This window comes from Pteronotus mesoamericanus, unplaced genomic scaffold, assembly GCF_021234165.1.
Source record: "Pteronotus mesoamericanus isolate MK-2021 breed Mesoamerican mustached bat unplaced genomic scaffold, CSHL_Meso_final contig_164, whole genome shotgun sequence".
NCBI lineage: Eukaryota > Metazoa > Chordata > Mammalia > Chiroptera > Mormoopidae > Pteronotus > Pteronotus mesoamericanus.
The window spans coordinates 14,718,993-14,734,559 of NW_026555065.1; the positions used below are offsets into that span (position 1 = coordinate 14,718,993).

A 15,567-nucleotide genomic window follows, 5' to 3' on the forward strand; every position below is an offset into this window, starting at 1 on the left:
TCACACTGCTCTTTCAAAGGTAAACAATCTTGGGTTCCAATACTTCCATCTCTACCAGTCAAGTGGTAAGGATGCACCTAACATATAATTTCATTCTCCATCTGCTTAAAAGGCACATTAATGCTCCCAGTCCAATGTAGCTATTATCCAGGTAAGGTCTAATCACTGTGAATGTTGTCTAATCCCTGTGACTGTTATCGTGGGTTAGAATTAAACATGGTGCTGTACTGTTCATTTGTCCCCGGTAGACTATATTGTTAGGCTCAAGTAATTTCCACCTTCTGGTTAATAATGAACTTACACCCACAGAGATGTGATACTGAGCGAGAGTATCAGTGAAACTGGACCCAGATCTCCCAATTCCCAGTTTGTCCTTTTGCTTCTCTATCCAGATTTTAATGATGATAGACCTGAATGATAAGCAATCCTAGTATGAACAAGTGTAGAAAGCACACTTGACCAATATTAGATACGCGCTAGACCCATTGAGAGTAGAGCCTCTACTGATTTTGATTCAACAGCAAATGGGAACTGAAAAGGCTAAGATGAGGTGAGCGATTCAGTCATTCAAACTCTAGGATGAGCCCACTAATTACACATACTCTAAATACACATGAAAGCAGCAGACAGCGAACAGTACTTTTAAATAAAACAATTTCATAAGGAGGAGTACTATGCAGAACCTACATCATTTAAACTAGAAGGAGATCCCATGTTGCATTTTATTTTGAAAATACTTCGATTCATGATACTCTTTTACTCCTTAGATGCGGGCCTCAGGGTAAGCTACATAATTGGCTCAGCTACAAAATTGGTTTAAGATTTAAACCCCCCATCCCCAAGCTACGGTGATTGCAATAGGAAACACAAAACAAGACTATCTCATCATTACTGATGTGGCTGCAGGAGGATCTCTGAGGTGCAGTCATGACTTTGTCGTAGTTCTTTGGAATTAGGAAGTCCAATTCCTGTAGTAGTTAATGTAAACTAAACACAGCAAGCCTGGTAGAATTAAGTGAATGAACAGACTTGGTTTCTTCTTTGGGAAGATGTGTATGAATAGGAACTCTCATCCTCCTGGCACGAGTGCAAATCTTTTTGGACAGCAATATAGCATCTCATAAACGAAGATATGCATTCTCTGGGACCCAACAATTCTACTTCTAGATACGCTCCCTAAACACTCATGCATGTTCACAAGAATTCTCACTGCAAACATGTGTGTAGGAGAAAAATTTTGAAAACGTCATTTTAAAAATGGATACAGTGCAACACAGCAATTACTGGAATGAGAGCTAGGTGAATCAACATATTAAATTTCAGACATGTTGAGCAAAGAATGTGAATTGCAAAGAGATGTGAAAAATATGCCAGATTTTAAAACATGCAAAATATTACGTTTACAAAATTACATAAAGTACAGAACTCTGCATGAGAATGACAAGCAAAATTCAGAATTCTAAGTGTCTACCTCTGAGGAGAGGGGCAGGAAAATGAGATGTGGGAGGTTTAAATAACGGGATTCAGTTGTGTTCTGTCTTTCAAAATCAAAATTATATGAACTGACAAAGTAGTATATATATTTTTTTAATTTTATACTTTTTCTATATACTTGAAATCTCATCTTTAAAAATAACAACCACCCTGACTAGTGTGGCTAAGTTGGTTGGGCGTTGTCCTGCAAAGCAAAAGGTCACTAGTTCAATCCAGGTCAGAGCAACCAATCGATGTTTCTGTCTTTCTCCCTCCCTTCGCCCCTCTCTAAAAAATAAGTAAATAAAATCTTTAAAAAAAAAGAAAAGCCCAGCCCTGGCTGGTGTAGCTCAGTGGACTGACAGCTGGACTGCAAACCAAAAGGTCACTGGTTCAATTCCTGGTCAGAGCACATGCCTGGGTTATGGGCTGGGTCCCCAGCTGGGGGTGCACGAGGCAACATTTAGATGCTTCCCTGTCTCCCTCCTTTCCCCTCTCTCCAAAAATAAATAAATAAAATTTAAAAATTAAAATTAAAAAAGTTTTAAAAAATCCCAAAGGTAGGAGATGGTGGGGGGGGGGGGGGAGTGCAGAGGAGGGACACACAGGTTGCAAATTAAACCTAACATCCAAGCTTCAGAAATAGCTCTAAAAATTGTGATGCCAAGCCATCAGTTCAGAGATGTATCAAATCTACTAGCAAAGACCATACCAGAAGTCTGAAAGCTGCACAACAGCTGGACGTTCCTCTAAGTCAGAATTAGTCATTTAAAAAGTGAATTATCTTTGGGCATAAGCAAGATGGCAGAATAGGAAACCCAAGACCTCACTACTCCACAGAAAACAAATCGGACCATATATAGTCCATAAAGCCTTTAGGAGAACTCTAGAACCAGTCAGGAAGTCACATTACCCCAGACCCCCTCAAAGCCAAGAATAGGTGCATTGAAAAGGGCAAGAAAAACCGTTTCACTTCAACTATGTCAGCCCCTCCTCCAAGTCAGCATAGCTCACAATCACAAGAAAAAGCTCACCTGGCAGCTTCTTCCTCAGGAGGGAAAGGGAAGGACAATCGTCCAATGTTCCAGGCTTTGGAGGAGCTGCCCAAGACACTGATTTCAGCATGACCTGACTCAAAGCACTACTTTGGATGTCTGGGGGGCCACTGAGAAAAGCAAGCTCAGTGAGTTGTTGTCATGCCAGAGAAGCTGCAGTTTTCACAGACACCAGAAGGAATCAGAAGGAAGAAGAGACTACAACCTCCAGTTAAAAGAAACAGTCAAATCTGTTGGGGGACAGGGGGATCACACACTAATAGAGATGACACATCCCCATAAAAGGTTTGAGGTGCCCCAAGATCCTCCCCAGTACAAAGCCAGGATAAAAACATAGGCAGAGGTGGCTGTTTTTTCAGATGCAAAAATCACAACAAAAAATAAGACACACGAAGAAACAAGGAAACCAGAGCCGCATCAAAGGTAACAAAATAAATCTCTAGCTGTGGCCCAATGGCTCACCTGATTGGAGGATCACCCTGTACACCAAAAGGCTGCAGGTTCAATTCCCAGTCAAGGAACATGCCTAGGTTGCAGGTTTGATCCCTGGTTGGGGCATGTGCAAGTGGCGGCCATCAATGTTTCTCCCCCTCCTTCCCCCTCCCTCTAAAATCAATAAGCATGTCCTCTGGTGAGGATTTTAAAAAAACCTAGCAAACTGAATCCAACAACACAGTAAAAGAATAATATACCACAACCAAGTGGGATACCTGGAATACAATATGGTTCAACATATAAAAATCAATTTAAGGCACATTATCAAAATGAAGGACAAAAGACACATGACTACGTCAACTGACACAGAAAAAGCATTTGACAAAATTCAACACTTTTTCATGATTTAAAAAAAAAACAACACTCAATGAAATGAGAGGAAAATTACTTCAACATAATAAAGACCATATATGAAAATCCATAACTAACATCGTATCTAATTTGAAAGCTTCCCCTCTAAGAGCTTGCCTGTTTAAGGAAATTTGGGTATATATTTAAATTCACAACATGTGATAATGATCTTCATCCAGATAATATTTGCTTTTTTTAAAGCTTGTGACTCTAGATGAAATCAATGAGTATGTCTTGGACAGGAAGAAGTTCAGGTAGTGCTAGAACTGGCTCTGTACAAAACAAAGATGGAAGACAAACAGAAAAGTGAGGTTAAAAGAAGAATAGTTTTATATTTGGATAGGTAAAAGGGTAAGTTCTTGAGCAAAGGAAAGACATAAAACAAATACATTTAAAGGAGGTGTAGTTCAAAGTCTCCACACACATCTTAAGTTTTGAAATACAGTCACACACCACTAACGTTTCAGTCAATGACACAACACATACAAGTCAATGGAATACCATACAGCCTAGATGTGTAGTAGGCTATACCATCTGAGGTTTGTGTAATGGAACTGTTTGCACAACAAAATCACCTACTGACGCATTTCTCAGAACATATACCTACAGTTAAGCTGCACATGACTACAGAAAAGCCTTCTGTAGTCATAATTACATAATTAAATGCGAAGGCTTAAGTCAACAAAAAGAATTGCATGGAAACAAAACACCTTTTTCTTTTAGGCCTTTTAGCCTAATAAACTATAGCCACAATTCAAATATGCTCTAAAGTGGAACTAGACACAAATTCGGCTAGTAATTTTCATTCTAGCAGGTAATTTTAATTACCTAAAGAGTTATACAGGAGCCATATTTGCTGGCCATGTTTTATTTGTCCTTTTTCTTCAAACAAGATAACCAAAGATACAGACAGTATTCAATAAAATAAAATTGATGAAACAAATTCTAAGAGACCGCAATGCCACATGCTACATTTAACCTAATTTTATTCATGCTTGCCTTGGGATGGGAATAGATCATTCAGTAAAAACATACAGTAAAAACAAAATATGTCTTATCATGTACAACTTTTAAACTACAATAATGATGTACCTTAATTACTTCCATGCACACAAGTCTAACATTACAGTTTTTTTTTAAAAATAAACACAATTAAGACTTCTAGGAGCATTTTATAATAAAGTAATTCCTAATTTTTCTTTGTAGATAGATCAAGCACCTCCAAAATACAAATTCCTATACACAGTGAGCACTTTACTTAAAATGAATACTTAAGTAAATTAAGTACGTGGACAGCCTTAGAATAAGCTGACATTATATATTCAGCTAAGTAGGCAACAAACCATAGTGCCAAATGGAAAAAGTGTATTTGCAAATAAATCTCAAAAACTAAGTTAACTTTTTATAATTTAATACAGAAAATATACTGATTTGCTAAAATAAATAAGATGTGATGTAGTAACACTTCACTATAAAGAATGCATACCAGAACATTTATAAATGGTGAGTGAATCTTAAGAACAGTTTACTACAATAGACGCTGGCTAAATAGAAGTGCATATTGTGAAGCACTAGGGGTGGTATATGTTTTGCCACATACTTTTGTTACCTTGAGGTAGATAACACATGTGTACCAAATTCGGCATTCATTTTCAGTTGCTGCTGGTATCATGTGTTTTAAGAAATGTGTACAGTATGAAAAACTTGAAAATACTCATGAATGAAAAATGTTTCAGGAAAAAAATAGATATTTCCATGCAATTATGTACAGACTCACTGTGTAAATTTCAAGGCAAGATTTTTGTTTCCTGTAAAACAGATCACTGTTCTATGAGAGAATGTTTTTTACTTGTCTTAGTGCATTTTTTTTGTCTCCTCCTGCATTGCATTATTTCGCTCTATTCTTTATTTTTGTGTGCAAACGACATGCCAGTTAAAATGAAAACCATCTCACATGTAGAAAAAAAGTCTGGATTTAAAAACCAAGAACTAATAAAATCCTTTCTAAATGACACCACCTGATTCAAGTAAAAAAAAAAAATGACTTAAACACTAGTAATATAAAAGACAAACACATTTCATGAAGAATACAAAGAGAAATGTCTGCTGAGTGTTTTAGTTCAGATGTTTCAGAATGCTGCTGTATGTTTTATGCGCAATCTGAGGGGAAGATTTCATAGCAGAAGGTGTTAGTGTGGCCTGTATTGACTTAAGTGGTGACCCGACTGGGCTGTGAAACTGTGGGATGCCTATGGATTCAAGCTGCTTGTTAAAGAGGAACTCACCACTGTTACTCAGAAACCCTTCCTCATTTCCTCTCTCCCCAAGCTTCCCATCTTCTACAGGCTCAGTTTCTAGCATTTCGGTATCTTCTTTCCTACTAAAGAACTTGTCCAAGTAACTGGTGTAAGTGTTTTCCTTCTCAATTTGTTCATCCTTCCTCACCTCACAACAAAACTGATTTATGAGAAAACAGTCATCCCCACTACCCACAAACTGACTATCCCAGGAAGACTGGTACAAGGCTTCTAACTGAGCCAAATTTGCCATTCCCTTTTCCTGCTTTTCTTGGCTCACTGACTTTGATATCAAACTTTTCAATTCTAATTGGGACACTGAGCTATTCAAGTCATTTAATTTATCAACAACATCAGTAGGCTCATGTTGTGAACTAAGCTGAATAGTTCCTGCAATAAAAGAATCAAAGTCAAATCCCTGGTTCTTTTCCCTTTCTTTTTCAGCCAGTTGCTGTGATGCCTCCTCTAGAGCTATCTGGGCTTTAACCAATCCATTCCTTTCACATTTTGACTTGCCTTTCTTATCAGATTTTTCTTTGCTTTGTTCTTTCCAATTGGAAAGATCTATAATAAGCTTGGGTTCATAGTAATGGTTAACTTCACTCTCTCTCCAAACTAAGTTATCTAAATATGATGATGATCTCATTTTGTAGTTACAAGTATGGCTACACTCCAGATCACAATATTTGTTTTCATGATGATCTGAGTACTGCCAACAAGGCTCAGTAGAGTAATTGGTATCAAAAGCAGGATCCTCCAAATACTTTTCACGATCTCCATCTAAATATTTTCGTGGATCAACTTGTACTTCTTCTTCATCAGTGACATCAGACAAAGCTCTTGGGTCACGCTGAACTTCATCAGTATCAAAGTTGTTATGTATAGGCCAATCATGCTCTGAAAATTGACAATCATGGTATCTGAAAGAAAAAAAATCAATATATTACTGTTAGTCCAGGTGTCTACTTTCACTTCCAAATTCACTGAGTGCCTTTTACACAGTGAAAGCACTGTGATAGTAGGAGTCTAAGTCATGATCCTTCCCTGCCCTCTAGGAACTTTATAATCTTAATAGGTAAGATCTGTTACAATATAGAACAAGATGAGGAAATATTTGGTAATTAATAATGAAGTATATAATAATAAAACTGAGTCCTCCATTCTTTTTTTTAAGGTTATATGTATTTACTTTTAGAGAAAGGAAGGGAGAAAGAGAGGGAGAGAAACATCAATGTGTGGTTGCCTCTCATGTACCCACCATTGGGGACCTGGCCTGCAACCTAGGCATGTGCCCTGACTGGGAATCAAACAAGCAACTCTTTGGTTCGCAGGCCAGCGCTCAATCCACTGAGCCACACCAACCAGGGCTGAATCCTCCATTCTTAAATAAGACCAAGTATCATTTCAAACTTATTTCCTCTGTTCTCTATTGTATTTTTTCATCCACCTCAAACACAACTGCAGATAAGCATCTGAATGGCTGGCATCTCTATAGTTTAATTCCAACACAATTTCACACAAAGACAAAACACTGTATGGCCACAAAACGCAGATCTCTAATCTCAATCAGGTCTCTTACAGATTTTCACTCTACTGGTAATAAGCATACTAGAAAGAGAGGAAGAATTCATGGAACTCTTCATTAACAAAGTGGGGGGAAAAAAACCAAAAAACTCTCCATATGTATGTGTTGCTACTGTCTACTGATACATCACAGCAAGGTGACCACACCATGCACAGGTAGAAGTAGATGGAGACACATACACAAAAACGGTTGGGAGAGGAGAAGGAGGAAAAAGAAAAGAGATTAGATGCCTTAACTAAGTATGACAGAAAATGCAGAGCCCTGACCAGGGAACTCAGTTGGTTTGAGTGCCGACGGTTGCAGGTTAGATTCCTTGGTCTGGGCACATTCAAGAGTCAACGAACAAATGCACAAATAAGTGGAACAACAAAAATCACTGCTTGTCTCTCTCATTTCCTCTCTCTAAAAATCAATAAATTTAAGGAAAAAAGTAGAGATTAAAAAACATTTGGGTATGTATGGAAAGAACTGTATATACAGAGTAGAAATGTGCATGTGGAAGGGAAAAAAGGTGGTTGGCAGATGTGTGTAAACATATTCACAAATACCTCCACATTTTAGGAGTAAAAAAATGCAATGGGTTGCCCTGGCTGGTGTGGTTCAGTTGAACAAGTGCTGGCTTGCAAATCAAAGGGTGGCCAGTTCAATTCCCAGTCAAGGCACATGCCTGAGTTGCGGGGCCAGGTCCCCAGTTGGGGACGCATAGGGGACAACCACACACTGATGTTTCTCTCCCTCTTTCTCCCTCCCTTCCCCTCTCTCTAAAAAGAAACCAATAAAATCTGTAAAAAAAAAAACAAACAAAAACCGATGGATAAACAAATTAATTTCAACATTAACTACTTTAATCGTTAATTGGCAATCATTTATCTTTTAAACATGGAAATATATAAAATCTTGACATTAGTGATTCCCAAACCAAGCTATCAAAATCACGTGAAGATTTAAATAACATTGATTCGTTATTATATGCTACCACCCCACTTTGAAGCAGAATTCTATCCAAACTTCCCTAGAAATTTAGAAATCCTAAAAGGAGGCTGAGGAATTCTCTAATTAAAATGTATGTTATCCATTTTGATATTTTATACTGTTCACACTAAAAAAGTTCTTTACACTGAACCTATGTTAAGCATCCCAAAATTAATTTTATGTCATGAGAAAAACATCTGAATATAAATATCATATAATTTATATTTAAGACATAATAATCTATATGTAAAAATTTGAGCCAGTTATGGAGATATCTTATCACATAAGATTGAGTCTTCTCATCCAACATCTTAAAAACGGTTACATTCACAAAAGCAATGGTGGAAAATGGTTTAGACTTTCAACCTTCAGCCCGCACATTTAAAGGATCATATAATTTTATTAACTAAACATGTCTTAATGGCTTTGAAAATGTTTTCAAAGTAGTATTTAGCTCTTCCTATTATGTATATCCTAACTAGTAACTATTAAATATTTAAAGTTCATAATGGCTATTCAAAGATAAGTTTAAGAGAAACCCAAAGAGACGTTTACTAAATTTTTAAAGAATTCTACACTGTAGTATATATAATTTAAAAATAAAACTCACTGTATTGCGGTTTATTAAAAACACAATAACAATTTTTGTAATTTAGGATTAATTTACCTTTCCCAGTTATAAATGTGGCTATGAGTTTCATCCATCAGCAAAATATCATCAACTTCATCTTCAATATGAAACGGATGACTGGAAATCGGCTCATCCATTGGAAAAGAGTAGATACTCATGTAAGGGTGGGAAAGCGCTTCTTCTGCTGTCAACCGGTCCATGGGGCTAAATGTCAAAATTTGTTCCAGGAAATCCAGTGCTGCAAAAGAAAACACAGAAAACTCCTTAACTATACTGAGGTTCCACCAACCTATAAAGGAAAACAAAAGGGCTATACAATTAAAAGGTAAATTAATACAAGTTTAGAAATAAAACTAGTTCACCTGATTTACAGATTAAAAAGACATTTATTAAAATAAACATAGTAAAAATTTGAAATGTACCCAAATCTCATTTTTATACCAGTTATAAAAGAAAGGGAGTATATTAATTTGAACCATATGGAAACTACCATTTTTGTAAGTCAAAAATGGTCAACTAACAGCAATGTCATTGTGGCTAAACCCAATACATAGGTTCTAATATCAGGTCCACAACTCACTAATTTCACTAAATTACTAGGTTACTTAAATTTGCCGAACTTGTTTCTTCATGTAAAAAATGGATACAGAGTCACTTTATAAGATATAAAAATTTAAAAACATAATGTCTAGAGCTTAAGAAAAAGACTTTCTCCTATCCTTCCTTCACCTCACTATCTGTTGTACTAAATTGTTCATCTCTGCTCACGCCAATCTCATGCCAGCATATCACAAAATGCATTTCATTATTTTAGGGCCCTGACTGATCTACCATACACCCAATTCTTCCCAATAACTCAGTCTGTTAGATCTTCTAAACTCCTTACCCAACCTGAACCACACTATCTATCACCAGCCTAAAGGCTGCTCTTATACCACAACCACCACACATTCATACGCCATATAACCTAGACCAAGCTTCAACTCTGAGTCATCTCCCCCACCCACTCCGCTCCCCTGCCATATAGTACTGGTGAAAGCTAAATACAAAATCACATATATCCGGCTCACTACCAATTAATACTGTTCAATTTCAATTTGGCCTTTGCTATCGTGCTCAGCAATGTTCCACACCATCCCTTTATCTTCTCTTCTCTAACATTCTCAACAGATAAACCGATTTCACATTAATCTCAATTCCTCCTTCTTCACCATGGTCTGTAACACATCCTCTTATCCTTACCTTCTGTCTCAAAGGAAAAGATAGCCCTTCTTTCTAAAAACTAAGCCGTACTCTGGAAAAGATCCTATTCACATTATCGCATTCAACCCTCAAATCAGTCCAATAAAGAGACCCTGGCCAGGTAGCTCAGCTGGTTAGAGCATCATCCCGAAACACCAAGGTTGCAGGCTCAATCCCCAGTCAGGGCACCTACAGGAACCAACAAATGAATGCATAAATAAGTGGAACAACGAATCAATCAATCAAGCTCTCTCTCTCTCTCTCAAAAATCAATTTTAAAAGAAGATTAAAGAGGGAAAACCGAAGGCTCAATGGTACTCATGCCTCTCAGTCACCCAGGGCTGAGATTCCTTCCTGTGCTCCCTGCCTTTCTCCACTTCCCTCTTTACCCTAATCTAGGAGGTCATTTCACAATGTATCAAGCTGTTCTTGGTTCTCATGCAAGAAATGAAAAAGTCAGTCTTAATTAGTCCAGGCTCCACATGTCTCAAGGCAAGAGAGACTCTAAGGCACAGAGTTATGGATGGTGACTCCACACACCACCATTCTCAGAATGAAGGAGGAGATGCAGTCAACTACACAAGTGGAATAGATTGTAAAATCCCTAGCATTTGGGAACTGTAGGCAGCAAATAAAAAGAGGAAGAAATAAGAAAGAAACTAGCCAGGCTGAGCTCCCCAGTGTATGCCTATATAGCACATTTCCACCACGTAGGTTGTGTCATGGAACAGCACTGCTCTAGAGGAAGTGGGTCTATCTGCAACAACGGTGTTGAAGTGTGCTGAGATGTAGATATATGTGGTAAACTATAGAGAAAGGGGGGATGAGAGATTAGTATGGAGAAAAGTGAAATAGAGGGTATTCATCTAAAGGCATTAACCAGAGAAGGGTTCCTAGTAGTCTTAATGTGTTAATTCATAGGGAGCATATCTATGAAGTAAATCTTTAGGCTCAGAAACTTTAAATGTTCTGCCTTGCACCTGTATGTGAGCACTGCTCTGCCACTTGTGAATGACAAGGATCTTTGCCCAGCTAGTTAATTTAATGACTCCATTATCAAAGACAGTCTTTCAACACATTATGAATGAATCCTAGCCATGAGCCAAATATTGAGGTTGTTTTATAGCTGACTGAGACATGATCCCCATCGTAATGAGGGAAGGAAAAAAAGATGCAAATTTAGCTAGATTATAAATGTTTCAACAGCAATGTTCTACATTTCTAGCTTGTTTCTTTTGATTAGGCAGAGCAACAGAACCAATGACTTACTCCAGAGCCTAACCACCTCATCTCTAAGCAGCGTCTTTCAGCCTGGCTGAGCAGGGTCATACCTGTAGAGGGTTGTAAAACACAAGACAGCCGCCGTGCTCCCCACCCCACCTCTGGATTCTAATTTAATAGCCTGCATTTTTAAAGTGCTGCCCCAGCATAGTCAAGTGCTACGTGCCTACTGTTCAGTTATGAACAGGGGTATCATGGCAGTTGGCTACAGGGTGGGAGCACAAGCGCCAGCAATGGAGTATGACTGGGAAGACAGGCTGGAAGACTGGTCAGGAGCATAAAGCTACTTAGAAGGAAGCCCACGGAACCTGTTGAAACTAAATACAGCTAATTTTTATTTAAGCATTTACTACATCAGTTCCAAGCACATTTGAGGCGGGGGTGGGGGAGACCATGTTAACATGATTTTGCTATCTACTGCCTACTTCTCAAAACATCTGCTACTTTAAAACACTTTGACACACACTCACCTGAACCACAGAGAATGATCAGACTTGGTGATATGAATAGTAAATGTCTAACTCAGAGAAAGTTTTAAGATGTTTAGGAAACTATATATCTCTAACTTTTTGATTTATGACAGAATTATACAATCCTGACATTGATGCATCTTAATACAGTATAATTCTTAAAGATGTAAGACATGATCAACTTTTTAAATAGATTTTTTCCATGTATAATGCTCTTCCTGAAAAAATGTCATTACAGATTACAAGAGTTAAAGACTTTTGTATCTTATTTATAATATCAAATCTAAAGATATGTCACTATTTTGAGACACGATATTAATTGCTTTAATGGTTAACAAAGCTTTGATTCTCTCCAAGTTCCTACACTTTCAACCTTGCACAAACTCTCACTTTAGCACCTAATACTTCTAATACCAATCCACAAACTCTTATGTAATATGTTTGCTCGTTATGGAATTTTGCTTATCCCTCCACCTCCTTCTTGTCCTAAGCCTTTGCTCCCCCTGCCCCACCACCCACCTAAATTCACTCTTCCATTTCTAAATCACAGTCTTACTCACACCCACACTTACTTAGGGAACTCCATTCCAGCTTATTAGCGAGTGCCAGTTATTCAATACACTCACCTGTGGTAGATAATCAGAGGTATAAACTATAAAAGTAAAAGGAGTTAAAGCCAAAAAAGAGGAACAAACTTTTGCAATCTGGAAAATTATTTAAAGGAGCAAAGAAACAGATCCCAGCCTAAATGCCAGGCCAAAAAAAGGGAAAGCGCGAGTTTAAATGTTAGGTATACCTTAACTATCTAGACTATTTAGGAGAAATCCATATATCTAAGGATAAAAAGCTAAAGCTTCCTACACAGATCCTGCTTAGTTATACACACACCTCCCCCCACCCCCCCAATTCCTAATGGTTATTCCTGAGTCACAATACCTTCTCGACTAATTCCTGGAAGCAGCTGAGTTAAAGGTTTGTGTGGCTCAGTCATGTCATTTCTAATGTAAACTGGAATTACGCTGAGAAGCTCCTGGCGATCTTCCTCATGTACAACAGGAATAGATTCTAAAATCAGCTGCATCTGTTCAAGTTCATGTGCACCTGAGTGATATTAAAAAAAAAAAGAGAGAGAGACAGAGAGGGAGAGAATATAAACAAACACAATAAACACAGTCTAAAGCTGTAAGAAACTAAAATATTATAATGACCACTGGGGGGAAAAATGGTTTTAACTGAATCATTAATCAGCAGATTTCACTGTTTTTGAATATCATCTATCTTCTCAAAAAGCCTATTAATTTCAATTTCTACTCACTACTATATTTAGTTTTAGCTCTTTGTTTCTGTAAGATACTGACTCTTGAGGTCGGTCTCACAGTAAGGTATCACAAAGTAGTGAAAAAAATCAATGAATTGTGATTCAAAAGACTTATAGTCTACTCTTAGCTGTACCACTATCTAAGTGGCTAAAACTTTGGGAATACTTCACATGGTGATGACTTAATTTCATCATCAATAAAATAGAAGGTTGAACTAGATTTGTGAAACAAAAAGTTTTATAGTTATGTGTCAGGCTCAGTAAGCATTTCAACACCATTAAAGAAATAAAAGAGGAACATTTAGGCGAAATGGATGACAAAATAGAAAAAAGAGAGAAAAACCCATTCAGTTTCCTTTTCCACTAATTTCTAGAAATTCAGATTTTTTTTGAGTGCCCACTTATACGCCAGCACTTTAGAATATAGCTGTAAAACAGAACAGACCAAGTCCCTACCTTCAGGAGCTTACAATCTAGTGGAGGAAAACAGAAAATAACTGTAAACATTTATTTCAAATGGTGACAAATGCTATGAAGAAAATTAGAGTAAGCTATGGTGGAAGGAGGACTGCTGGGGGTAGGACTGTTCATACATACAAGATAACTGAGGAATACCTCACTGAGAAGCCAAAAGTTAACGAAATTAGGGAACACACCATACATTCACATAGAGGAAGGGGATTCCAGAAAGTGGGAAAACGCCCAAAGGCCCTGAGGAGATAGTAAGCTTGGCATGTCTAAGAAACAATTAGGCAAGTGTAACTGAAATAGATGGCTGGGGGGAAATACCAGAGATGAGGTCACTGTGGTACCAGAATACAAAGGGTCTGCTTTATCCTGAATTGGACCGGAAGCCATTACAGAGTCCGAGCAGGGAAATGACATGATCTGATTTCTGTTTTCAGAGAACTTCTATAGTTGCTATGTGGTAACTAGACTACAGCTAGCAAATATTGAAGCAGGAAAGCTAGTTAGATGATCCTGCATTAGACCGGGAGAGACATTCATGGCTGACTGAACTGGAGGAAAGCGGGTAGTGATAATAAGCAGTTAGATTCTAGATATATTTTAAAGAAAAAGCTCACAGGATCTGTACTAACAAAGGTGAAGGACAATGCCAAGATTTTGACCTAAGCAACTAAAAAGTGGTTTGGGTTTGCTATGATGAGGAAGGCAGCAAGCAGTGTGAGGGAGAAATATGAGGAGTTCAGTTCTGAAAAGGTTAAATTTGAAAAGCTATTAGACATCCAACAGATACATATTAAGATGCACCAAAAAAATATGACTAGGGCACTTCCTACAGGGCAAAAATACACAGATTTCCAATGTACGCTTAGAACTTGCCCCATTTATTGCTCTGTTCATTTGGGGCCTATACCTAAAACACTTACATCTCCCTCTTACTGTTTTTATTGAATGTTCACAAATTCACCAATAAAGCTTTAGAAGGAAACTACAACTGGATCTTTCAAAAAATTTCACAAACAATTCCATTAAATGTTTCAAGTTTACATGGGTTTACAATCAAAATTATGTTAGAGATGGTTTTTTAATCTAATTCTTTTTATTGCTACACATAAGCAATGTCTGAATACACCAAATGAACATCTAAAAATACACCACCTTTGTATAATCAATACAGCAGTAAGTTCTGACCCCATTTCACACAACTCAGAGCATAATCTAATGATTCTAAATTAAACAAATTAAATGTCTGTTTTCTTGATACAATTATTGTGGTAGCTTTAAAACAGATCCACAAATGCTTTGTTACTCTTCCCTTTGAAGGGTAGAATACAATTCCCCTCCCCTTGAGTGAAGTGTACTTGGTGACTTGCTTCTAGCACATAAAGTAAAGCTGAGGTGACAGTGCGTTGCTTTTGAGTCCAGGTCACAAAGATATTTTGCGTTCAGGGCCAACTAATTTTTGACAAGAGAGTCAGAGCAATTCAATGAATACAGAATAATATTTTGCACAAATGGTGCTAGAATAACTAGACAATTAACATGCAAAAAAAAGAAAAGGTTGAACCCTTACCTCACACCATGCATAAAAATTAACTCACAATGAATCTCATACCTAAATTTAAAAGCTAAATCTATAGCCCTGGCTGGGTAGCTCAGCTGGTTAGAGCATAGTCCCAAACATGCCAAAGTTGCAGGTTTAATCTCTGGTCAGGGAATATGCAGGAAGCAGCCAATGAAAGTACAAATAAGTGGAACAACAAATGTTTTTCTTTCTGTCTTCCCACCCCACCTCCCTTCCTCTCTCTCTCTCGAATCAATTTAAATAAATAAAAGCTAAAACTATAAAACTCTTAGGGGTTAGACAACAGTTTTATACATATGACATCAAAAAGAGACGGGACCAAAAAAAAAAAAAACCACCCAGATAAA

The 15,567-nt window shown here is 37.4% G+C and overlaps 1 protein-coding gene across 2 annotated transcripts in view; it reads right to left on the minus strand.

The window, feature by feature from the left end:
- Window positions 1-4,209: 4,209 nt before the first annotated feature.
- The window catches only part of MAPK6 (mitogen-activated protein kinase 6), a 36,479-nt gene continuing 25,121 nt past the window's right edge, over window positions 4,210-15,567 (minus strand). For both annotated transcript variants that reach the window (XM_054565418.1, XM_054565419.1), the window contains exons 4-6: window positions 12,789-12,953; window positions 8,896-9,097; window positions 4,210-6,591 (exon numbers count right to left, since the gene is read on the minus strand). In XM_054565418.1, the coding sequence (XP_054421393.1) occupies window positions 5,490-6,591; window positions 8,896-9,097; window positions 12,789-12,953 (1,469 nt within the window). In that variant the 3' untranslated portion in view covers window positions 4,210-5,489. The remainder of the gene's footprint in view (window positions 6,592-8,895; window positions 9,098-12,788; window positions 12,954-15,567) is intronic.